This window comes from Zingiber officinale, chromosome 8B (assembly GCF_018446385.1).
Source record: "Zingiber officinale cultivar Zhangliang chromosome 8B, Zo_v1.1, whole genome shotgun sequence".
Classification (NCBI taxonomy): domain Eukaryota; kingdom Viridiplantae; phylum Streptophyta; class Magnoliopsida; order Zingiberales; family Zingiberaceae; genus Zingiber; species Zingiber officinale.
Genome location: NC_056001.1, coordinates 111880904 through 111907916, shown reverse-complemented (window position 1 = coordinate 111907916; position 27013 = coordinate 111880904). Strand labels below are relative to the sequence as shown.

Genomic DNA, 27013 nt, shown 5'->3' with positions numbered 1-27013 from the left:
CTCTAAGAATTGATGTTGTAAAAGATTTTTTATGCTTTCAAAAGATATCCAAGAAAGAAGGATAAAATATAGAGAATTTTCAAAAGGTATCCAAGAGAGAGTAAATATAGAGAAGTCTAATGGTGATCAATTATTTTATATAAGAAAATGGAGTAAGAGCATCTACATCAGTATCCTCATCTAAAATCTAAAATTTAAGGTAAAAGAATTACTTTATTAAATTTAGATATCCATTTTTCACTACATAATACATCAGCTTCCCTATAATTTATCATATATTTATTTTTTTATTATTTTTTCTCTTTCCTCTATATTCTTTATTATTAGATGGAGGAGAGATAAAGGAGAGAGAAATTTTTTATTATTAGAGGGAGGAGTGAGAAATAGTATTTTAATGTTTAGGGAATGGAATTCATTCCCTAAATTTAAAGAACTACTATTCATGAAATGTATATTTAGGGAATGGGTAGGGTAACTGATGCGGATGTTTTTTTAATGCAAAATGTAAAATTTAAGGTAAAAGTTAAATTTAAGGTAATTGATGTGGATGCTCTAAGAGTGAAGGGATTATTGAACCACATTATATTATTTTATATTTTAGTTTAGTGTTTTTGTTTTTCATTGCATGCTAATCATTATAGACATGAGATCAAAGTTGTCAATTCACTCTCCACCTCTAACCGCATTCACGATCTCAATATGTTCTTGGGGCTAAAATATTCAAGTTATCATTTACGTATTCACAGTTTGATCCTCAATTGTGATGTATTTATAGGATTTTTTTTTTTCAAAATGACACACACAACAAAAAGATGTTGGACTTCTAGACTGTCCGCCGCGCACGCTTTCAGATTTACTCTAATAGCCTTTCTGTGGAACCGGATCGATCATCCCAAAATTAATCAATGAGACTAACTAAATTTATCATTCATGATCCCAAATCAATTATCATCTCATAAGATCATCAACATGCATGTTTTTTTATGCTTATTTATTGAACAGGAAAGGGTTGTATAATGTACTTGTAGTTGGTAAATTATACTAACTAATTGATCTAATACTTATTACTCTTGAAAAAGGGAGAATATATCACAAGACTAATTCAATCAATCAGCACTTAAAAATTAGTTGGAAATGTTTCTCAAGATGGTATTTCTTTTAGTGGATTATGACTTAATCAAAGAAATACTTGGATATGCCCTAATAGGATAGAAATTAATCTAAGTCATAGGAATATATCTTAATATAAGGTGCTAAGAGAGTGTAACATATCGTGTAAATATTTTGAAAAATAGTTTTTGTGGAAATCACCCCTTTTGAAGCTCTTAATACACTATTACTATACATAGAAAGCTCTTAATTAAGAGTTAGTTATTCAAGTTAATTAATCATTTAAGTTAATTTGAAGTTAATTAATTTGAATTTAATTAGAATAAATTAAGTATTAAGAAATCAATTGCTCTAGTAATTAGTTATGGCTTGATCTAGCAATTGAGTGAGTTTGCATCTAATGAAGGAGGATTTAGAAAGTGTTAGGTGAAATTGTGCCTTAGTCAAGTGTGACATTAAATTTTGATGTTGGTTTATAAGATTTAAATTAAATTATATATATATATATATATATATATGATCCGGCGGTAAGAACAGGGGACCCCCGTTCGGTGGAGTCAACGCCACGTGGAAGTCAATAGGGCAGGTGGTCGACCGGAGAAGGGTGGGTCGACCGGCCGGACGGCCGGCCGGTGTCTAGTGATGGTTAAAGGCACCCTGGCGAAAGTCAGGGTTCCGACGCTCAGCGGACAAGATCGCAGGGCCGAGCGGAGGGCACGCTCGGCCGAAGACATGAGGTAGCATACTGCTAGCAGTATCCATAAAGCACATGACTGAGAATCTCCCAAGTAAACCACCATAAATGTCCGGCCGGACGTAAGGCGAAGGCTGTCCGGTCGGATGTTCAGCAGGGGTAAGGGGAAAAGGACAAGGGACATCTTTTTCTGACAGCAGGCATGTTCTACGTTCAGGCCATACCCAAAATCCTGCAGCAGAAGGATTCGCTGTCCCATCAAAGACATGCTCAAACTGTAGCAGTATGGTGTCAGATAAGCTCCTCTGACAAGCCCACACTACGGTATGGGAAAGGACACGTGTACACCTCGGTATGTGTGCACTCGCTTCTCCACAGCCCTATATAAAGGCCTTCACCCTTCACCGGAGGTACGCATTCTACGAGTTTTGGAGTCACTTCTTTGTTGTCGAGCTTTACCTGACTTGAGCGTCGGAGGGTCGTCGTCGGGAACCCCTTCCCGGCCCGACTTCTGTGCAGGTTCACCGGAGGCTCGTGCGAACAGTCAGGAGATCTACGTCAGCCGTTGGAAAGCGCCACGTGCCCAGTGTCCGTTGATTCAGCTTTCGGACAGGATCAAAATATATATATATATATATATATATATATATATATATATATATATATATATATATATATATATATATATATATATATATATATATATATATATATATATATAAACGTGCAAGGTCACGTAGGAATACACATGGAGCTTATTGAGCTTGTGACTTGGCTTGGCAAAAGGAGGCACACATTCAGTGGTTGGGAGGTTCATGGAGATCAAAGAAGCATTCGAAGGACTACAGGACGTGTAGCTTAGATGTGACAATTGGAGCAGCATAACTTAACTAGCTAAGTTGGTAGATCGATGACTTGAGACCCGACAAAATTCAAAAAAGGATGGCATGGAGCACAAGGGGATCATATGATAGAAAGCATCAAGACAACGAGGACGATAGTTGATGAAGACAAACTACGTAGGTTTAGATGTGAAGAATGATATAAATAGGAGTCAAACACTCATGTGCATCCAACAACGAGGACGGTAGTTGATGAAGACAAACTACGTAGGTTTAGATGTGAAGGATGATATAAATAGGAGCCAAACACTCATGTGCATCCAAGACATTGAATAACCTAATGAGAGGATGACCAAGGGACAAAGGGATGGTAAGATTCTAGTCTACGCTATGAGAGCTGAGTGACTTATACACATGAAGCAAAAGTAAAACTTAAGGTAAACAGATTCAATCTTAGAATTGGTTAAAATAAGGGGATTATAGTTGATCGGTGTTAGATATCAATTAATTGGTGGTAGTTGATATTAGGGAATAATTAGTAAAATTTATTTATTTCTTAGTTATTATGGAATAATTATTATTAGGAAATATTTACTTGTTTCCTAATTATTAGAGAATAATTATTATTAGAAAATACTTATTTATTTCATAAGAGAATAATTATTATTAGGAAATATTTATATATTTTCTAATATTTTATGTTTTTCTTATTTTATGTATTTTCTTATTTTTCACTTGTAATGACATTTATATACCACATGTCAACATGGTGTGCGTTAAGCTTAACAACAATTTTCTTTTGTGTGTTTTTTTTTATTTTCTTTCTTTTTCTCTTCTCTTCCACGTTTCTTTTTCTCACGGTTCAAAAAAAAAAAAACCTTAGCTTTCTTCTCCTTTCTCTGCTGCTGACGCCAACAGGATTCGTCGCTGTCGCTTCTCTTCTACTCTTCACCTGTTGCTCCGGCCAGAGGAGGTGTCGTCGTCCAAAGGCAACCCACCATCAGCCATATCGCTGTCAAAAAAGTTCTTGTTGTCCCTCCGCCGCCAACATCCCTCTGCCGCCGATATCCTTGTATCACCAGCCCCTATTTTCCTTATGTTTTTTTGTCCTTAAAAAAAATTCTCTTTTTTGATTTCCTCTTTTCCACCGTATAATAATTTTATTTTCTTCTTTCAAAATAGTCCAATAATATTATCCTTTTTTCTCTTTCTCTTCTTGTTTTTTCTCGTAGCAAGAGCAATATTATTATCTTTTTTACTTAAGTTTAAAGACATCAAATTTCATTCTTCTCTCCTCTTTATCTCCCTTTCTTCTCCTTCTCTTCCTCCTCTCCTTTTTTTTTTTTTTAAAAAAAGCAGCAGCCATTACAACGATCTTTCCATCATGAGTATTGTTTTAGCCATCTTCTGATAAGCCAAATAGCAAGTTTTTTTTTCAAGTTTTGCTCGATAGCAGATTTTCTACATCTACTCCAGCATATGCAGCCACCAAAATACAACCTTCTCTCTCTGCTACTCTTATTCCGATGATAGATCAAATTCAAGCCCTTAAACAACAACTTCTTGTCTCCTTCTCATTGTTGTCTTCTTTCATAAAAGGTAAAGTTCAACAAATCGGCATTTCGTTGATCGCACTAGTGGATTTTACTCTAAAAGAATATCCATCGGCCGCCTACTACAATGGTTGCTGCTTACGACATCACTCGTCGGCTATATTTCACAAATACTCCTAATTCATCTTTCAAACAACACACGGTTGCGCGTTCTTCGACTTAGACTGAATATCGTGTCATTGCCTCTACGACATCTGAGATCCAATGGATTAAGTCACTTTTGACATATCTGTTTCTTCCGGTTACCACGTCTGCTGTGCTTTTCCCTGATAATTTGGGCCTCCGAACTACGAGTTACTCATATTTCTACTGAGGATCAGTTGGTTACTTATCAAGTCGCTTTCTTGACCTAGGTTGTTTGCTATTTGTAACAAGATTGATGTCATTTCTAGGACACCATCTTGAGAGGACGTATTAGGGAATAATTATTAAAATTTATTTATTTCTTAGTTATTAGGAAATAATTATAATTAGAAATACTTATTTGTTTCCTAATTATTAGATAATAATTATTATTAGGAAATACTTATTTATTTCTTACGAGAATAATTATTATTAGAAAATATTTATTTATTTTCTAATCTTTTATATTTTTTCCTATTTTATGTGCTTTCCTATTTTTCACTTGTAATGATATTTATATACCACATGTTATTATTAATAAAGTATATGAATTCTATTGTCAATAGTCGAGAAATCCAATATCCTAAGCTTACTTAGGGTTTGTGGTTTAAACAAATGACTTGTGCAAGATTCAATCGACTAGTGGATTAGTTGATTATGTAGTCAATTGAAATTGAGGAGACAATGAACAAAAAGTTTTTTTTCGAGAGATTATCCAAGTGAGAAATCGACTAATGGTACATTAGTTTACTGATAGTAAGGATTCATTCTACTAACGCCATGGATATGAAAAGTAGAAGAAAAAAAGTCATTGTTACTAGACAATGATGAAATCGAGCGAATCAATCAATTGATAATGGTTAGTTAGTAAATGAAATTACAACATGAGGCTTTGAAGGCTATAAAAAGAAGACTTCGAGGGAGGGTTCAAATTTGATGAAATAGAGTTGGCAAAACCCTATGAGTAACCTTGTTATATCCTTCTATAGTTGTCTTGTAATCTTTGATCTTGAGGTTTCTCCACCTCCATTAATTGACCAAAAAGAAGGCTAATGGCTTTCCTTGAATGATGCATCAGTAGGAGTCGAGGGGAATGTCTAATCAAGTAAATAATTCAATTCTTGTTTGTGATTGATTGATTTATTGATTGATTTATTTATCTATCTATCTATCTAACTATCGTGTGCAACAAGTCTTGCAAGAATCAAACAAATTGCAAAAGACACTATTGACCCTCTCCCCTTCTAATGTATTCATCACAGTCCCAACAGATAGGAGCACATTTGATAAGGACACAAAACACAAGAGTAAAACACAAGAGATGATGCGTCTAGTTAATATTGCTGCAAAAGAGCAAATAGGTCACTGAATGGGCAAAATGCTTAACCAATTCAAATGGGAATGGGAGAGCATTTCCCACTTAGAGAATGTCTCAGTGTAGGAACAGGTATGTGCGAGCAATACTAAACAACACTAATGCATAGGGTAAAATGGAAAAGATTGATCCGCCATATAGTGAAGCATTCAGGGAATGAAGCATACACAGTGAAGTTAGCTTACAAAATGCTAACATATGACACGCCACAAGAATCTCATTAACAACGGGTGTTGTGGAAATGAATATGTAGCTGCCGTCGTGACTGCAACAATTCAAAATCTTTGTCGATATTCAAAGACAGAAGGCATCTAATGGTGTATGGTGACTATTTTGAATGCCTGATCCCCTCGGGACTATAGACTTGCTAAAGGTATACGGGCAAGAAGATATTTCAACAATCTAGACACAAGGTTTTTTGAGCCAAACATGGTTGCAATGAGTTGCTAGAAAATCTAGAAATGAACAATCGTTCTTCGACCATGATTTTGAACCCAGGGGAGAAGATAAAGTAACTCAGTAGGCCCTGCTAACACTATCCAGAGTCCAAAAAGAGGGGGATCGACATATGCTTACTTCTCTGTTTTTTAGTGTTTCACTGAAACCATCATCTTATCTAGAAGAGCTAGCATAGGAGGCTTGACTTAAGGATGAAGGCAATAAAATATCATGCAGATTTATTAAACTATATAACAAAGACTTCTTCTACACTAATGCAATTGTTCATCTTCCCTAATAAAGTGAGGAAATGAAATTGTCGACCTTGTCATTCATATTCCTCGAGAGAAACTTCATGCAGATCGGCGGCTTCACTTGAGCGAGGGCGAGCACAGCTTGTGGTAGAGTCCATATTCCGTCGCCACAAATCAAACCAGATGCCACTGCAGGAGCAAAAGCATCTGCCTTGGGCTTACTGACCGTTTCCCATAAAAACAATATCGCACTTCCAACAAACATGTCGATCGCGAAATATGTTCCAATGTAGAACGGAATAGCCATTGCCATTGGGATTGGTATGTACCTAGCAATCTTCTTACCTGAGATATCTCTTATCAAGTTGATGATAATCGCAAGGGCAAAGAAAATATAGCAGAGGGTGAGGCAGTGTTTAGGCAATGAACTGAAGCCATCCACACCGAGTATTGCCATGTTACGGTAGATGATGGCATAGGGTGCTGGGTATTGACTTCCTGATGTGCCGATATCTTTGAAGGCCTTGATAAAAAGCCAGAAAATGCATGGACCGATCACACAGCCCATTGAAGTGCCAATGACTTGACTCACAAACATAGATCTTGGAGACGCCAGAGTAAGGTACCCGGTCTTGAAGTCCTGCATCAAATCTGAGGCAGTTGACACAATGCTCATCATGACACCACAAGCTGCGAGTCCCGCAAGGACACCGCCGTGAGCGGAACCAGCCCAAGCACCAACGACAAAGATAGCAAGCTTCCCGTAGGTGGAAGCCAAAGACCAATCGGTAAGTCCACAGCCGTAGGCATTGCAGAATGCTAAAACTGGGGCAATGACATACGCAACCAAGATGAAGTGCCACTTCAGGGGAGGGAAGATGTGAGGGAGAGTAACGATGGCGATTATAGCAATCACCACGTAGCCTACATATGCGACCCATAGTGGAATTTGATCCTTAAGGAAGACTTCGGTTCGCTTTTCATCGTCGTATGATGCAAAAGCAGTGGCAGAGGTGTCATTATCTGTAATAGGAAGAGTGTTAGAACCCTTGCGTGCAGCAACAATGAAGGTGGAAATCGTTCGACGTAGGACCTTGAGGAAGTTATAGAGGCCATCGCCAAGAATCATGGCTATGCCTATGAAAACCTGATCAAAGAAGATAGAAAGAGGATACAAGAGTGAGCATAGATAGACTGACATAACTTAAAAAACTATGATATTCAGAGAAATGGTTGATGATTACTTTATAGCCATTCAAACCATGAAAGCTGCTTTGCGGGATATCAGCCGGGTACCAGTGACCTTTCTGCTGATCTATAAGCGGCCACATGATTCCCCATGAAAGGATGCCACCAAGGAGGACAGACACATTGACCAAATATGGGCAGATCATTCCCACTCCAACATAAGTAGCAGAAAAGTCGAAGTAAAAACTGAAATATGGATACATAAAGCATCTAATCTATTCGTCGATGTTAAAAGAAAAAAACCATGAAAGAAAACTTGTTCCAGATATTAAGCCTACCTGTTCTCGTAGGCTTTAAGACCGAGTGTAGGGAATGCTGTAAAACCACAATCATTGCCAGCAGTATAAAACCACTGGAAGAACCCCCACAAAAAGCTACCGATAAAGCATTTGCCTAGCATCCATACTTGCCTCCTGAAAAGACACAGAGGTTCTTTGACATTCTCTCATAAATTCTAAAATGAGAAGAAGAGTAAAAAATTCGAATGTTTATAAGATTGTTACTTGGCAAGCTTTTCACCCTGCGATGTGTGGAAGCCATTGATAAGGTATGCAGTAGCAGTACCACTTGGATAGATCAACTTGTAGTCAATTATCATTATCTGAAACATAGTTAAGTAAGCATGACGACGCCGATAATCAACTTATTATGATCAAGAGTCAGTGAAATGGATTGACCTTTCTGAGGGCCACGAGAGAGAACAATCCGAGAAAGCTAACGACGAACATGAATCCAATCATCCATCCTAAGCTAGGGTCCTTTATATTCTGAGCATCATTTTGTTCTGTTGCCTGGGCAGCAATTTTTGCACTCATGCCAAAAAGATAACTTCCGAAACCACCTGTCAGCAAAATTACAATCAAGTTAAAAGCAGTAAGTTGCTTATATCGATTACAATGTTGAAAAAGATATCACAATTATCTTCGTGCAAGAGAGTACCCCATACAATTGATTTCCACCTCGGTATTAAAGGTAGTCCAACAAACTAACAATTCACAAGTAGATAAAACTATATCAACCAGGTTTACAAGTTAATACTTGACCTCTTGAAGTGTTTACGATAGGATCTCAAAAGAGAATTATTCAAATTACTCCTTCAATAAAAATGTTCAATACACTGACCAACCGTGAGTTTGGTAAAAGAGTTGAGGAAAGTGATTATGTTACTTTACTATTGTTGTAATTTGTAGAATTTTGGATATCTCAACATTTACATTCTCATAGTCTCAGAGGGATGAAATGGCTCAGAAAACCATCTATAAACTCATTTAATGATGCAGATTCCCGATTGACTCTAATAACTGATATCATTGGAGATTTTCACTTTGGAGTCATGTAACAATGTAGCACGTTGTGTAATAATTAGAGGTGGTGAAAAATCTCGTTCCGTTACCAAGTTGATCGAAACCTACATCCTATCTTGTTAGGAATCTACCTCCAATTGCCAAAAGATTCTTCAATCATACAAAAATTTAACCCATTGACTTATTGCTTGATTTCCTCACCAAAAGGCTACATATTCATTTATAAGCATCCAATAGTGGGTTGCCAATAATTAAGAATACAAATCATAATAATTATCTTTTTATACCAAATAAAATAAAGTGATTTGCTTATCCTAATTAAATAAATTATTCTAAAGAAAATAAAAGATAATAATTATAAGTTAAAGTAATTTAAATAATTCTCTTTTCAAGGATCATATCATTCAAGAGAATTCCCTACATCAAGCAACAATACTCTACCATCATTGACAACCTGACTTATTCCAACTCCTCATTTGCATTTTCATAATAATTATTAAGACTATAATTTACAACAATATATCCTTCCATCATTAAGGAGAACAACCATCATTGATAACTTCGAAGTAATTCCCTTGAAGCTATATTATTGAACTTATTACTATACTTAGAGAAAAGATGTCATCGGATGTCTTGATGCACTAACTACTGATCAATGAAGTATGGTGTATAATATTTCATAACTCGATGAGTATTCAATGTAAAAGTCGCTATGCTATTACATAAGAAAATATTGACATGCTCATATCTCACAATGTTGTTTTAAAAGCAGCAAACAAGGTTGAGAGACCTAATGATATTTTGAAAAGGTTATTTGAATATATCTATTTAGGGTTTAGAGTTTCTAGAATGCAAATCCCTATAGAAGGGCGAGAAGTAATACAAAATCGGAAATGAAGAAAAAGAGCAGAAGAGGGCAGGGAACCGAGAAAGCGGCGATTTTTAGGGTTATGGAATGGCGGCGTACCACTGAAAGCGAGGCCGTAGGCGGCGACGACGCAGGTCTGGATGACGGTGTTCTCCTGCCTCGTGAAGGGCGTGCGCAGTAGACCAATGTGCTCGAGCGCCTTGGTCCAAAGCTTGACGAAGAAGAAGCCTAGGAGGCCGGCGGCGACATTGAGCGAGGGGATGATCCCCGTGGTCAGATTCAGCTTCATCACGATGACGCTGAACATGACGGAGAGGAGGAAACTCACGACCAGCGCGCGCGCCGTCAGCTGCTCGCGCCAGGGCGGCACACGCTGCCCCTCGAAATTCCGCTCCACCGACGGATCTTCTTCCGCCTTGTGCTCTGCGCCGTCCTTATCGCTTTTTTGCCGCCGCCGCAGGTTGCAGTCCTCGGTAGTCGATGTCTGCACCTCCACCTCGTCCGACGCCATCGCACGCACCGCGAGAAGGCCGATTGCGGGGAGGGAGTGAGAATGGGGAATCGGCGGCCATTGATTAAAGTAGTGAGGTGCCTCCGCCTTCCTCCTATTCGACGGCCGATTGATTCGAAGGAAATGGTCAAATTTCCGGACTCCTCGACTCGCTAAACGGCTATAATTATGTGAATATGATAAACTAAGGAACTATCTTAATTGCCAACTTGTTTTATTTTTCAAAAATCAAAAGAAGCTTTTATTTAAAAAAAATATCATATTTTTTAATTTAATGCAATAAAAAATATTATATATAGGTAGTTTTATATAAAAAAATTATTTATTAACTTATTTTCTAAATAATTAAAATAGTGATAGTAGCTATTTTGACAAGTTTATTTAATTACTTTAAGTTACTATAATAGTATTAGAATAAAGTATATTAGAAAGTTGTTTTAATTTTTTAAAAGGTAAGAATTTTTTTTTGGAAGAATAAAAATTAAGCGGCCGTTTTGATTATATATATATATAATTTAGAAAACAATATTTGCAAGATATTTTTGATAAAAATATTTGACGGCTAGAAAAGTGTTTGATGAACTATTAAATTTTAAAACTGAGTGACCATAAAAAATTAAGTTTTGAATTCTAAATGAGACAATATTTTAAAAGTAAATTGTACTACAAATTTTATTAATAGATGAATTAGAAGGAAGTTCATGGATTAATCAGGACACATGAATTATAAAAAAATAAAAATAAAAATGAATAGCCAAAAATATTTTATTATTACATTTTAACGAATCTACATATTTTTAAAAATAAAAAAAATAATTATTATGATAACTATAAAATTTTGCTTCACATTTATTTTATCTTAATAATGATATATTAAGAAAGAATTTTTAAGGTGAAAATAAATGTCATACCAACAACATTAAAAATCCAAGTGACTTATCATTAATTAACAATTCTAACTGTAAATCATATTGCCACAAAAATCATAAATATTATTTAATATGAAATTTAATTAATATATTATAAAACTAAGACCAATCCAATTGATTGTAACAAACAATTATCTCAATACTTTATTATTATCATTATATTAATACACATAAAAATATTTAAAATTTTTAAAATAAAATTTAATTTAATCTAAAAAAATCCACTAAACCCTATATTTGGGTTAACCTAGATCAACCTACATCAACCCGAATCCAACCTGACTCGACCTTACTTGAAAATTTTTAATCCGAAAATACTCCAATCCGATCCTAATCCAAATCCAAAAATATTCAACCTAAATTTGATTTTTTTCAAGTCGACTCGGATCGAATCTTCGGATCAAATTTATTTTTGACACCCCTAATTATAATAAATATATTATCATCTAACTAACTGGATTCTCCGTGGGGACCAGACCAATTCAATTCATAATTCCTATATAAACAACTCCAATCACGTAGCATTCATAATTGATTTGTAGATTGCAAATAAGAAGCTCAATCAAACAAATTAGATATTAGCAAATTAAATGCCCAAGCAACTCGATATATAGATAATAAATCTTTTGCCATCTGTCACACATAGTAGATTAATATATCATTTAACAAGCATATATAATTGTTGGTACATAGTAAATTAATAACTTATTATTAAACAAACGTATATAATTGTTGGTACATAGTAAATTAATAACTTATTATTAAACAAACGTATATAATTGTTGGTAGATTGAAATACAAATTAAGTTGTTAGATGTGACGTTTATTATATTGTGGAGGACGACAGTCGGGTGCGATCATGATAGGGCGATGATCCGACTATGTCCGTCCGGAATGCATCAGTATCAATCAGTTGCTATCCCATTGATTTCAATGTTAGGATTGGACGATCACATATAAGGGTTCAATAGAGATTTTTAATTTGCAAATGTAATGCTCTTGCTCTTAATAACCAGGCTACAAAACGATTAGTCAATTGAAAATAAAAACACTCGGGCAATCTGTTGGGCGTGTGCTTAGGCGTGTACAGTTACTATACACGTTATCAAGTGACACACGTTACTAAGAAATGGGCAAGTGATGTTCACTCTTCTCACTATGAGAGTGTCCAAGTAAATCAAAGAGAAAGAATGTATTCATGGAAACAAGAGATTTAATTTGTGGAATTATTGAGAAGTGTTCATCATTGTAACCTTCTCACATACAGCAAGAAGAAACTTCTTCCATCCAACGTTTTTATCCTCTCTGAATTTTATCGTAACAAGGTATGATTTATTATTTCATACAATAAATTTCTATTATAATTCCTTCAATGAATGATTTTAGGTTATCAACTATCGATTATTATAGTCGACTAACAACCTTGATGGTAATAGTATTGAACAAAATTATTTTTTAAGGAAGATGTCTTTTGGCTATGATAATAAAAAAAAATACTCTTTTGATTGGTAAATTTATGATCTAAAAGATTTAAATAAACAGTGTCATTAATTAATATAATAGAAGCTTACTTTTACATATATCTTTTTCACACACACATATGATCTAAAAGATTAGTAAATTATTTATTTACTTATTAAATTTAAATTTATTTACTAAAAATTTATCTTTGAGCTTATATTTTAAACCGAGTTCAACTAATAATATTTGAGCTCAACTAATAATATTTTTATGTTTAGAAATTAAGTTGAACGTTTATCTAATATAAACTTTTTTTATTTTTTATTTAGTATAAATAATTTAAATTTATAAATTACAATACTTTATATGTATTTGAATAAAAAATATAAAAAATTATAATTAAATTTTAGATAAATTAACAAATAAATTTATATATAAATTATCCATAAACTTTATCATAAATGTTAAAAAAACAAATCTCATTAACCTTTAAATTTATTTATTAAATATAATTTTTTTACTATTGAATAAATACAAATGAACTTTTAAAAATGAAATAATATATATATACCTTCGTATGTACTAATCACTATTCCAAAGATTAGTGATCATCCATGATTTACCTCTCCTCCATATTGAATCCTAGGACGAATTGACAGGGACACTGAGGAAGAACGTATTCATCTTTTATCATCGAGGAGAGTCGCATGGAGATAGAGTAATATATCATAACAATATATATATATATATATATAATCTTAACTACGATGCCAACTTGGATTATATGAAAAAAAAAATCTGGTTTCTTTCTGTAATAAACAATAAACAATATGGGTAAAGACTCAATGGGATAACAATAAACAAGTAGCATATTGGAAATTATCAATCCAAATATGTTTATTCTGCACAAGCACAGTTTCAGTAGGAGTCTCATGCAACACTAACTTGTTTCTAATATTAAACGCGAGGATTCGATTCACCCACTGAAAAAAAAAATGGGAATAAAATGGGTGGAATAAAAATTATTTATAACCAAAAGATTTGCAAAACAATAATGCAAATTGTTGGAAACTAAACGAGAGAAGAGAAGCAAGCTTTCCTGACTCAAGCTGAAACGGAAGTCTCCGTTGAGGGGAAAATCTTCCCCAAAAATGCGTTTGAAAGGATTCTCTTCGGATCCAACTCCATGCGTGCTTTGTTATACATGTCGACTGGAAAACGCTTCCGCAATCTTGCTTGAAGTTTTGCAAGCTCTTCCTTATTCTTGGGAACCTGCAGAATGGGTTCCTCAACTATTGAAGTTTTCTATAGATGGAACAGAGTTTACATGTATAAATTACTAAGATCAGAAAAAAGGCCTAGGGCTGAGAGTAGGAGTTCAAACACAAGGATTGTAGTGGCACAGTCATCTTTCTCGCTTATATCTATTATAAGCCATTATACCAAAGCTGACCATAACGATGCCATTGGTTTACAATCATAATGAACGTTGTTAGTGCCATGGTTTGCGATATCACATTATTCTCATAAATTACTAAAACTTGAAACTACTCAGCACAAGTGTCAAATGAGTATCGTGCTATACTAACATTCAACACCATTTGACAATGTAGTTTTTATATCTTTTATTATGCAATACAATGATAAAAATTACATTCCATATCAGAGTTAGGAATATATAGATATGTTCACTTCTTATACTTCTTTTTCATCTCCTTCTCCATCCAATTGTCCACCAGCACCATAAATTGGAATACCAATATGATACCAAAACAGAATCATTCTTGTTAAAGCCTAAAACAAACTTCAGGACAATTCGAAATTTCGAACCTTGGCTAGTGCGTTATTGTTTTTGTATTTTGTGCCATTTGGACTTTTGATTATTATGATTTTGAACATTTGATCTCCGTGAATGAAGCTTAAACAGTTAAGAAATGCACTGAGCATGGCAATGCTCGACTCTTCTACCACATGCCACATGAACGTGCTCTTACAGAATAGTATTTCATTATTTGTTAGGACACAAAATTAATGATCTTTTAGACGTACCAAAGACAAGAACAATGTTGCTAATACATTTCTTCAATTTTGAAAAGCTTCTCTACAATTCCCATCTTATTTACTGCTAACAATTAGCAATGTCCTAACTTTCTGAAATTTACACTAGTTTGCTGACCCAATTAAATCCATTGATTAAATCATTAAATCTGGTTGGTTTCATTGATATTGATAAAATCAAATTTAGTCCAATAGCACATAAAAATGTCCCCCATTTTTAACTTCGTGATTCTGTTATTCCATTAATCTCTGTAAATTAGCGAGGGAATAAAAAAATTAAAACTTCGGTTAGTCTCTTCTATAATAGTATCTACAACTAAACCCCTTTATACATTTGTACACTTACTAGGAGGTCCTTTACACTCACAGTGTAGTTGACTCAAAGCAAACAATAAAATCTCAAATTGCTATATATGTACTCAATTGGACTTCTTAAGAACTTAAGCAGCAAATTTACTAATTAATTACTAGAGCTAACAAAATATATACTATGGTTAGATTTCACTTTTTCTCAGAAAAATGACAAGCAATTGTGTTTTGTCGTCTCTTATGGAATAGTAGGTTGATGAAATATGTAATAACTTCATTGGTTCACAAACTTATATATGGTGAGAGTCATTACCCAATATTATACCTGTCCACTTGATCTAGCCACTCCATTTTGTTTTTGTTTTCCCTTTATGTTTGCAAATTATCAATTTACGGAAGAACTCACACCTAACCTACATCAGTCATCAGTGTATATTCTAATTTGGAAGTGACATCACTCACAGTAGCGAAGACCTTTGCCTAGGGTCTTTGTTCAACTACAATTGCAACTACAATTGTTGACATACATAGCACACGTCTCACTGTGACATTGTCATTGAAAGTGATCTTGCCCTCTGGATTCAACATAATTATAAAAAAGAATTATACTTATTTATGAGTAATGAGATATAAAAAAGAATTGACCTTTCATATGATCATCATTCAACTAGCTTCTCCATAATACTAGAATTTACTAAGTTACTGCCAACAGACTAGACTAGCCACAATATTATACTCTGTTTTTTTTAATAATCTAGGTGTCCGTGCTTTGCTCGACTAATTGGAGGTAGACAACCTTATCCCCTATTTCGCCTACCGGGTAAATTCAGAGCACATTCAGAGGCTGACCTCCAAGATATTCATCCCATTTGGGATTCGAAACCTGGTTCAGTTCTTTGTTCCCTTGAGTGCTTTACAACTGCACCATACTCATGGGGGCAAAAAAAAAATGAAAAGTATTAAATTCTATTATTGAATCTGCATAAGTTGGTTTATAAGAGGGAGAACTATTGTAGATATCATTCATCTAGCAGAGGAATTGCTGAGACAATACTGTAAGGAGCACATATCATTGAAATGCATGATAAAAGTAGATTTGAGGAGAGCATATGACACAATTAGTTGGGAGTTCCTACGTGTTGTTCTACAAAGTGTTAGATTGGATGGAAAATTTGATGATTGGGTGATGGAATGTGTGGATACACCTACTCAGTTAAGATCAATGAAAGCTTGCATGGTCACATCCAAGGCCAGAGAGATCTACGACAGGGTGACCCTTTATCCCCTATGCTATTTGTCCTATGCCAAAACTACTTTTCTAGATTGGTGAGAGTATGGACAAAGGATTCAGAGTTCAAATATCATTCCAAATGTAAAAGTTTTGAGGATTATGCACCTAGCTTTTGCTAAAGACCTGCTAATCATAGTACTGGAACTGGAGGACATACAAACATCCGAAGGGGTACAATGCCTTTTAGATATTTAGGTATTCCGCTAGCTACAACCAAGCTTAAGATAGTGCATTATGCACCTTTAACATATAAGATTGTCACATATATAAATGCTTGAACAAGTAAATCTTTGTCATATGCAGCTAGAGGAGAGATGATTCAATCTGTTTTACAAGGTGTGGAATGCTACTAGTTGGCTATATTTCCAGTTCCAACAACGATTATAGACATCAATTATGCAATGTTCTTATGGGATCTAAGAAGGCACTTGTAGCATGGAAGGATATGTGCTCTCCAAAGACAGAAGGGTGGTTGGATTAAGGAATACTAGGAGTTGGAATCAAGCTCTTATCATGAAGCTTTTATAGAATATACATGCTAGCTAAGGACTCTTTATGGATACAATGGGTTCATGATATATACCTCAGGGGATAATCAGTGTGAAAATGGAAACATAAAAAGGGGGACTCTCTATTGTTCAAGCAGATAGCCACAATTTGGGACAGGATAATTGGCATGAAGGTGATTTGGAGGTCTTGGATACTGCTGAAGTGAAGAATTCATTCATATTGTGATTAGGAGCAAAGGGCAGACTTCTCACTCGGGACTGTATCACTTTTCAAGAGACAATCAGTCTCTATGAGGTTTGCAACACAAAAATGGAAACTTTGGAGCACTTGTTTTTCTAATGTGAGACCAGCAGATTTGTATGAGAGCGTATTAGAGATTGGATGAGCATCACATGTGGAATGACAACCTTGAGCAGTTCACTAAAGTAGCTGCAGAAAGAAACCCAAGGGACGGTATGACGAAACCAAGAGAAGAAGGTGACATTAGCTTGCACAGTGTATCAACTATAGAGCGTACACAATAAAATGATGTTTAAGATGTGTATACACCTCCTATCTACATCATATATACAATTAAAGTGCAAATTTACAAGATATTATTTGTATTATATTCTGATGTTCAAATAATGTTTGAACAATAGATAGTAGAAGAGGGCATAAAAGGAACATAACTAATTGATGTAGTGGTGACAAGCCGCGGGCTATCTTTAAGGGGTGTTGAATTGTAACAGTATTAGTTACACCTAATAAGATGTGTATGCCATATTAATGAATTTACATTTACTAATAAAAAAAAATTAATAAATTAGATAGATATTATATTTTGAGTAATTAGATTACATCAGAGCAGTATCTTTTCTAAAGTTCCGATGATTTTATGCTTAGTCTATCAACACAATGATTTACTTTTATACGTCAAGCTCTATAATACTTTAATAATTGATTATTTCACTTAAGTCATCCTAATTATCTAATGAATCATGCCGGTTTAAAGTACTTTAATTAGTTTAAAATGCTTTAAATTGGAAAGAATTTCATATTAAATAGAATAGTTTATAATTTTTAAAATGTATATTTTTATTAATCCCAAACAACCCACCACCTTATGTCAGCTAAAAAGTAAAGAAAGTCTATTATTAAATAATATAGATAAATCGTGTTAGTTTAAAATGCTTTAAATTGGAAAGAATCTCATATTACATAGGATAGTTTATAATTTTTAAAATGTATATTTTTGTTAATCCCAAATAACCCACCACCTTATGTCAGCTAAAAATGACATGTTGCATTTTCTTCATTGGTCATGTGGCACACAACCCCATTCTCTCCTTCATTGCTACCTTCATAGAAGGGCAAGAGCATCCGCCACCTATGTTGACTTTGCTACATCACATCATTGGCAAACTACCCCATCATTCTCCTTGATAATTAACATAAAGACAACCATTGTGACGAGATTCGACAAGAACCCCAATAGTCTCAACTTCAATGACAACGTCGGCCTGGAGCAAGTCCCTAATGCTGTCAAGGCTTACAAATTCCATGATCCCCTCCACCACTTGTATCTCCTTCTCCACCACAGTGTCCTTTACAACATTGACACCCTTCTACATGAACTCCTCCCCCTCCATGATTTCCTCTGCCTTTGCCTCTATTTATCCTCTTTCCTATCCCTGAAGAGTGAAATATCATCTAACTTGACTAAGGAAGAGAGGATACAAAGGAGAGGGTGAGGAGAAGACACTACCTAAGACACTACCTTTTCCTTCTGAGGACTTGCCAGGGAACTGTCAGTGGAGAGGAGGTGGGACTAGCGCATGATAGTGGAGACACCACTAAAAGGGAAGGCGAAATAGAGAGTCATGCAACTACTCTGACAATGCTGAGGAGGAGATCCAGCCAATGTGCCACCTCAATGACACCTAGCGAATGACAAACTTCATCATTAGTGACAGCAAGCACTACCTCCAAAACTACTCATCTAGTCACCACCATCGATGAGCTCCTCAGAGATCAGAACTGGGCCATCACCACCTAGCATATATATAAAGGAAACAACTTTTGAAGTGATGGGGAAATGCTTGGCCAGAATCCTTGGCAAAGGTACTAGGAACTTAGTTAAATACTTGGCTTTGCAATCCACCACTAAGCTTCTCAACAACTTGATCTCATATTTGACTGTTGACCATAGGCTGGTACCTAAGTTTAGGTCCACTAGCTGAACACAGTTAAGCTCGACTCGACGGCTCGTTTACACCCCTAACCCCAAGTACCATGAGTCTACTACAATCCATACGTACAACCTTAGTCATTCCTAGTGAAACATATCTATTAGAGAGGACTCTCACAACAAGAAACTAGCTGCTACTCCAAACAAAACATAATAATTACCAATATTTCGACAAGCAAGTAGTAGAATAAAAGAATAAAAACATTCAACCACCATTTATTACCTCAATTTTAGCCCAATGTTCATAAGCAGAATATTTATCCCACAAGCTAGCTTGTGTCAAATGTCTGTAACTGAAGAACTCATCAGTTATGTCCTTCCTTTGGCGAGGATCTGTTGTCGGCAGGTACATGATTATGCCAACCTAAGAAAACAGAGAGGACATAACTAGGTGCACATAAAATCAGAGAAATGTAAGACAATAGCAAGAAAACCAAAATAGACCACATAACCACTACCTACTAAAAGAATATGCTTTTGCAGTGCCAACTTCAAATGGTTTCCATTTTAGGAAAACAAATATAAGAAAGCAAAGAAAACTATACATGATGTGGAAATGATATATCATTGAATAACTAAATATTGATGAAATTGGATATGACAATTCTGAATTACCCAAGAAAATATATCTTCATCACCGGTGGATGATGCTGGGCTCATCAGACTCTTACTGGAAGCAGTCCAACGCTGCTCAATGGGAGCAGGTGCTGGCACCTCTTCCTCTTCTATGAGCTTCTTCAGTTCTTCTATAAAGTCCAAATCCTTCATGCTAGGACTTTTCAGAGTACCAGCTGGGAAACAGGTTTCAGAGACCCATTGCTGTCCACCACAATCAAATCCCAATATTTCATCACTCCAACCTACACGGTATCCTTCAGACTTCCTCCAGTAATCAGCTTCTGCCTGATTGACTTTTTTGACATGGCCTATATTGAGAGGATCAAGAGCAAGAAGTTTATCCCTCAACTCTGTGAATGATAGTTGATCGATATCTTGTTCAGCAGCAGCATTTCCAGAACTGCAATAATCTATGTATCAAAATAAATAAACAATAATAAAAACAGTTCATTGAGAATAAGACCAGGACAAGGAACTCAAGAATTTGGATGAAGGAAACCCACAAAAGTCAGTCTTTCATGAATCACTTGCTTGCCTAAATGATTAGATAGAAAAACTTCTCACAAGTAACAAATGATCAAAGTGAAGAAAAAAGATCAAGTAATGCATCTACCTGTACTTTTCCAGTGAATCATGGTAGAGAGCACGAATTTGCCTCAACGCTTCATCCTTCCCGTACTTTGGCTTATGCTTTGGGATTCTCCCCTTGGAAAGAGGATTACACTGCACAACAACAACGGCATCTGTATATGGAATCCAAAGATACTTTATATGCTTGTTTTCGGCCAGCCACTTCCTGGATATTAACAACACAGCATTTACTATAGTTTTATTTTTTAAGGCCGTAAAGACTAATAGCAAAAGGTAAATGATGCTTTGAAAAGCCCACGACAATCAGATTTCATTACTTGTGATTTTTCCTTATCTCACTGGCATTAGAAACAAATGTGTGTTCTACCAATTCATGTCGTTCCACACACTGAAGGGTGACTTCTGCAACTACACCAAGGCCCCCAAGGCCACAGCGAGCAAGATAGAACAGTTCAGGATCTTTCTCTTTCGAGACTTCTATTGTTCCCTTCGTAGGAGTCACCAGCTTCATGCTTACGACCTGCTCATCAATTGGCGGCAAACGTGCACCAGTACCATGAGCTCCAACCTGGAGATGTGGTAAATAAATGTGAGAGATCTTATAATGATTAAAGAAGAAGAAATAATATAGATATTTGACAGAATATAATATGAAAAATGAAGCTTAAATTTAGGATATAGCACTCAATATGGCAAATAGAGTACATCCGAAACAAGAATGAGTAAACACAAATTCAGTATCATGAGTTCCAACTTGGAGATGAGTCAAATAATTTCTGAGATCTTTAAACAATCAAATAAGAAATAATATATTTTTGTCTGAACTCAAGATCACAAATACAACCAAAACAAGCATGAGCTCACACCATGGTTTGAAATCTCGTACCAAGCCAGGTAAAATGGTCGAAATGTTTCATTCCAGTAAATCACCGAAACTCTATACCATTCGGCATCAAGGTTCAAAATCCCAAATCATGTCGTACTTTCAGTCAAAAGAAAGATATTGTTCTAATATCATGCCGACGCTCCGATGTATGGTGTTGATGATAATTAGAGGTTGAACTTTGAAGGAGGAAGAAGATGAAGCAAAAGAAGAAAACATTTTCTATGTTGAATTGTATTGAATTTATGTGCTCGACAAAGATAATGTCTCCTTCCTATGCTTCATCTCCTTCCTTCTTCAACTCTAATTCATTATCGGCGTCATACATCGAAGTATTGGCACGATATTGAAATAGTATGGTTTTAGACTTTTAGTCAAAGATCGAATCTTCAACACGGCTCAAAATTTTGAACCTTGATTCACCCTAATCCAAAGATGGTTCAATTATGAAGATTGACGGCGTTAACTAATCATTGACAAGCTCAAGATGTTTCACCTTGTACTGACAGGAAACTAATGTGGAACTCTTAAATCATTACATGATTCCAAAAGTTCCGAACAAGTTACTACTCATGATTAGGAATTTCCTTTCCAGTGGCAAACTACCTAGAATAAGATAATTAAAAATCAACTAAATAGGGAATTAGGTTTCACCATTCTCTTATATACCGAGAACAAAAGCATCAATTGTTTCTACCACCTCACACAACTTGGAGCACAAGCCATGCACTTATCCCTTTCCTTCAATTACTCCTTTTCTCCCCTGGTGATCCACACTTTTCTCCTTATTCTTCTCAAATCTGTTCTCTTTTCCTCCATTTTTTCTACCACCCCTACTTTATCACGACCCAAATGGCTCCCTTCCCATGGATGAGATGGGGCTCACCCGATCCAGGTTGCATAACAATATAAATTATTCACATTACTCAACCAAAAGTTGAACATCAGTACAGCATATAACAATAAATTAGCAATACAACTGAATGCTCAAATAATCATACACCAAACTTAAAGTGTTTATAGTACACTTTCACAATTGAAAAGCAAGCATAATGCATCAACTAAGTGAGATCAACACAGCTACGACTGTTATATCTCAACAACCCATACACTTATCGGTGATCGATAGTGTGCAGGCTGTTGGGCTATAATAGTTGTGCTCATATTAGACGTGCACAGTGTACTTCTCTAATGCTTTAGAGTGGAGGAAGACAACCCACAGGTCCATTAATCTCAAACTTACTTAAAAATAAAGCGTAATTGTAGTTAAAGTGATAATAATACCTCGTTGCAGATGTTTTTTCTTGTTGCTTATCTTTTTCCTGCTAACCATACTGCTTTATAAATATTGTTATATGATCTTACCGGTTAATTCACTAGTTAACATCTTACTTGTCTTGCCTCAAGCCAAAGGTGAGAACTTTTGGTGTAGAATCAGGACAAGTTAGCATCGCATAAGACAAGTTGTTGCTGCAGGGATCATAGGAGTTTTGTTCCTCATCAAGAAATCCTTTGTTTTACCTTTTTTTTTATATATTTCTTTCTCCATTAGTTGGTATATTTGTTAATCTTTATTTTTAGTTGTCAATGTGTACTTTAACCAAGTTATATCTGGTATATGATTATTTGAATGTTCAATTGTTTTATTCTTACTGTTGTTATATGTTTGTACTGGTGTTAAATCATGTGAATGCGAATACAGCTTATGATGTTATGCATGAGCTGACACATTGTACAGATTATAGCGATGGAATTGTCTGACCACATGCATTATCTGAACCATAGAAAGAGAATTCTTTTGGTTGTGATAATTATTATTAAAATTACATACTCAGCAACATGAAGTCATTGTCTGACCGATATCCCATACTATCGGCTTCATAGTTTTGTTCCATGATATAATTTGACTTCAGGCCATGGGTTTCCCGAATGGGCATCTATCTTGTAATTGCTCCTTGCCAAGCTCACTTAACTATAAAGTTCATACAAAGATCAAAAACAATTCCACCAAAAAGCACCTTGTTGTTTAAAGTACATATTTAATCAATTTAAGGCATTTTATATTTGACTTAGACATACTTTCTCTACTTCAATATGTGTTTCACTTTATTCCTGCCCCCAGCGGACAAGAAGTTCACCAAGAGTCACAATTGTCGAGCTCTATGCCTTAGCAAGCACTCCCTTCCCTCATTAGACCATCACAACTAGTCCAACCCACCAGCTTTCACTTGGTTCTCAAGCCACATACCTACTAGAGAGGTTTCACTCTAATACCAACAATATCAAAATGTTGTCCACTTTGGCCCATATCCCTTCTTATCAGCCTCATGGTTTTGCCTCATTGATTTCAAAGTGAGGAGCTTCTCTAATGCTCATCCCTCCTAGAATTGCTCCACACTATGCACACTTATCTCTGAAGTATTTATGAGAACTACATCAATTCCACCAAAACAAATCGTATATTTGTTCAAAGTACATAATCCATTTCGTTCCTACCTCCCATGGAAGTTTGTCAAGAGTTATGTCTTGCCAAGATTTTGCCCCGGAAATTACTTCCCACCTCCTTCAACCTCGTTACAACTTTCTTCCTCCTCTTCTCTTCTTCTTCTTCTATTTACTACTAGCTCATTGTTCTCTTAGACCTTCCAACTTGTTGCTTCTTCTTCTTCCATGAACTTTTATTCTCTTCCCATATATCTGCCTCCTAATCAATCAATAACTCTTCTATCTTCTTCTTCCAATAGTGGAATCCTCATTTTCTCATCTTCTCTTCTCTTTTTCTAAATTGCTTCTCCCTCTTGCTACAACAACCTGAACTCATTAGGGTTAGTAGAGAGACACTTAACAACTAAGCCTTCTTAAATTGGCAATTCAACTAGTTAGTGTTTTTCACTATTGGGGAATTAATAACCTGCTCAAGGACTTAGTTGATTATTAGGTGTAGTTTAGTACTTTAGTTTGTTTCAGTTTGCATAACTTAGCCTATATATATATATATATATATATATATATATATATATATATATATATATCAATGGTGCAATGCATTCTTCCTCTTCCCTCCAATTATCAACCTTCTTCACCACTCTCCTTGCATTGAATCTGCTCCACTTAGGATCAAATTAGTACACTTTTTGGAAGATTGTTTTGAAATTTTATATAATTGTGCAGAGACGATAATATGTTGATTTAGAATGAAACATGTGATCACTTGTAAATTATTGTCATTGTTGGTATTTGAAAAAAGAAGAAGAAGAAGATGGGCTGAATGTGACAATCCGCATTTGAGCTTTGAAGAGTCATACGCATCGACATATTATAAGGACACCAATCTAGCTTCATAAGTTTCCTAAACCACCACAAGCATCAGCAGTCTTAGTCATTTAGATAAAGTTTTGAAGGTTAAGTGAATGTTAGGATAGAAACAAAATTTAAATCCCACACTGAAACCTACGTCAGTCCCTCCTACTATACAACACTTTCTTATATCACTCAAAGTATGAGACATGTGGGAATCTCTATGTCAATCCCATCTTGCTACACGAATAAGGTTCAAGGAATTCCATTCAGAGAATGGCTCCGTAGGATAGTAAAGATCATCGATCAGGATATGGCAAACGTAAAGCAGTTATTATGATCAGGGAGGAAGCCTTTTCTGTCATGGACTAAGAAATAGTAAACTCAAGTGGAAAGAGACGCTCCAATGCGTGAGAAAAGGTTCTCAATTTTCCTTTAATAAAAATAAAAGGAACCAAAAAATGGACCAACCTGTATGATTCCCCCAATCTGCTGCTCTCTTATGGAGGCGAAATTCTGCAGCGTGAGGCCATGCTCCTTGAGAGCATCCACGAGCTGCGACACCCTGATCCCGGCCTGCACCCTGACCCGCTTCGCCTTTTGGTCCACCTCGAGCACCTTGTCCATCAGGGCCAAGTTGACCATACCGGACTTGGCAAGCCCGATCCCGTTAGGCGAAAGGCCGGAGCCAACAGGACGTATTCTATGCCGTTTCTCGTGGGAATCCCGAACGACGTTCTCGAGGTCGGCGAGAGTCTCGGGCTGGTGGAAGTTGCGAGTGTGGACCTCGTGGGTGCCGCTCCAGTTGGAGACGGTGTGGAGGTCCTCCGGGAGAGGCGCATAGCGAAAGAGCTGCGCCTTTTTGTGCTTGGCGTCTTCCGGCAAGGGGAAAGAGTAGTACGTGGCGACGCCGCAGCCAAGGAGAAGGACGAAGTAACCGGCGTACTTGCGGAATTCAGCATCGGAGATGGAGGAAGAGGAGAAAGGGGGGGAGGGGGAGGGGGAGGGGGAGGAGGAGGAGGAGATAGAGAGGATGGAGTTAGGGTTTCCGATGGGGCTTAGGGTTCGGGTGGCACGGGGGAGGAAGGGAGGAGAGAAGAGAAGGCGAGCAGAGCGCCGCAACATGGTAGCTTCTCTGCCCTCACGGTATCTTTGCGCTATGCGGCCGCGCGAGACACATAGTGGCAATAAATCGATATAAAATCTTTTTAATTATCTTATGCTAAATAACTTTCAACCCCTGTATTTTACATTCAAAATTAATTTACCTCTTATATTTAATAAATGACACTTAGTTCTCTTATATTTTAAAGAAAAAAATAATAATAAATGATCAAAATAACCCTTATTTTTATTTAAATGTTAAAATTATGGCTAAATAACTTTAAGCCCCTTTTATTTTTCATCTAAAAGTAGTTTCCTCCTGTATTGAAAAAATGACACTTAGCCCCCTATGTTTTAAAGAGAACAAAATAATAATAAATGACCAAAATAACTTCTTTACTATTTTAAATGTTAAAATTCCTTATTCAAGGTAACCTTAGATTTTTAGACAAAAAAGAAAAGTAAAAATAAAAAATCTCACATAATCATTAAAAGCTTAATCTTAATCAAACTTGATTTATATATAGGTCAAAATTTTCACTTGTTCATAAAAAAATTCTCACAAAATTTATACATGCACCAGTAAAAAAAATAGATAAGCAGCAACTCTAAAAGAAATAACTATTCAAAAACTCATTTCACCACCCTTACCAAATAAAAAAAATCAAAATTTTAAATTGATGAACCAAAATCAAATAAAGATGGAATAAAGTTCATAATTAAAAATCTCTTTCTCATTATCAAATGTGACATACAATAAAGCAGCAATGAAGTGTTGGTGTGACAAAATTACACCAATACACACATCAAGGACATTACAAAATCCAAGAAGGAAGTTTATAGGTTATTGTTGTTAGGATCCTTCGTATGGCTAGAGAGGGGGGGTGTGAATAGCCGACCCCAATCTTTCTCGTTTCTTCCTACGATTAGGTTAGTGCAGCGGAAATACAACGTAGAAAGAAAATAGGAGAAGAAAGACAAACCATATAACGAGGTTCGGAGATGAACTCCTACTCCTCGGCGTGTCCGTAAGGTGGACGAAGCCTACCAATCCGTCGGTGGATGAGTCCCCGGAAACCCGGCTAATAGATACTCCTTGTGGGTGGAGAAACCTCACCACAATCTTTGCAACAGCAATAGGAGTACAAATAGGAACAAGAAAACAAGAACAGAAATGTAAACAACACTTGCTTGCCTTCTTGAAGTCAGCAGGAACCCTGGTGAAGCAGCAGCTTCTCGGATCCAAGCCTAGCTAGAAAACCAGCAACAGGAAGAAGCTCACGCGAAGCTTTAGCACCCAACGAGCTCAACAAAGCTCGGCGGGAAGAAGAAGCGAAGCTTGAGAGGAGAAC

At 35.9% G+C, this 27013-nt stretch overlaps 2 protein-coding genes across 2 annotated transcripts; both read right to left on the bottom strand.

Annotated features, from left to right (window-relative positions):
* Positions 1-6411: 6411 nt before the first annotated feature.
* Positions 6412-10546, bottom strand: LOC122014394 (probable metal-nicotianamine transporter YSL14). Its single transcript, XM_042570624.1, has 6 exons — positions 9969-10546; positions 8375-8538; positions 8201-8298; positions 7976-8110; positions 7694-7883; positions 6412-7596 (listed from the first exon to the last, which is right to left on the bottom strand). Exons 1-6 carry the CDS (start codon positions 10378-10380, stop codon positions 6490-6492), a joined length of 2106 nt encoding a protein of 701 aa, XP_042426558.1. The 5' UTR covers positions 10381-10546; the 3' UTR covers positions 6412-6489.
* Positions 10547-13621: 3075 nt separating this feature from the next.
* Positions 13622-25737, bottom strand: LOC122016917 (L-galactono-1,4-lactone dehydrogenase, mitochondrial-like). The gene is made up of 6 exons (XM_042574352.1): positions 25029-25737; positions 20695-20945; positions 20400-20582; positions 19784-20186; positions 19392-19532; positions 13622-14042 (listed from the first exon to the last, which is right to left on the bottom strand). Exons 1-6 carry the CDS (start codon positions 25680-25682, stop codon positions 13875-13877), a joined length of 1800 nt encoding a protein of 599 aa, XP_042430286.1. The 5' UTR covers positions 25683-25737; the 3' UTR covers positions 13622-13874.
* Positions 25738-27013: the final 1276 nt, after the last annotated feature.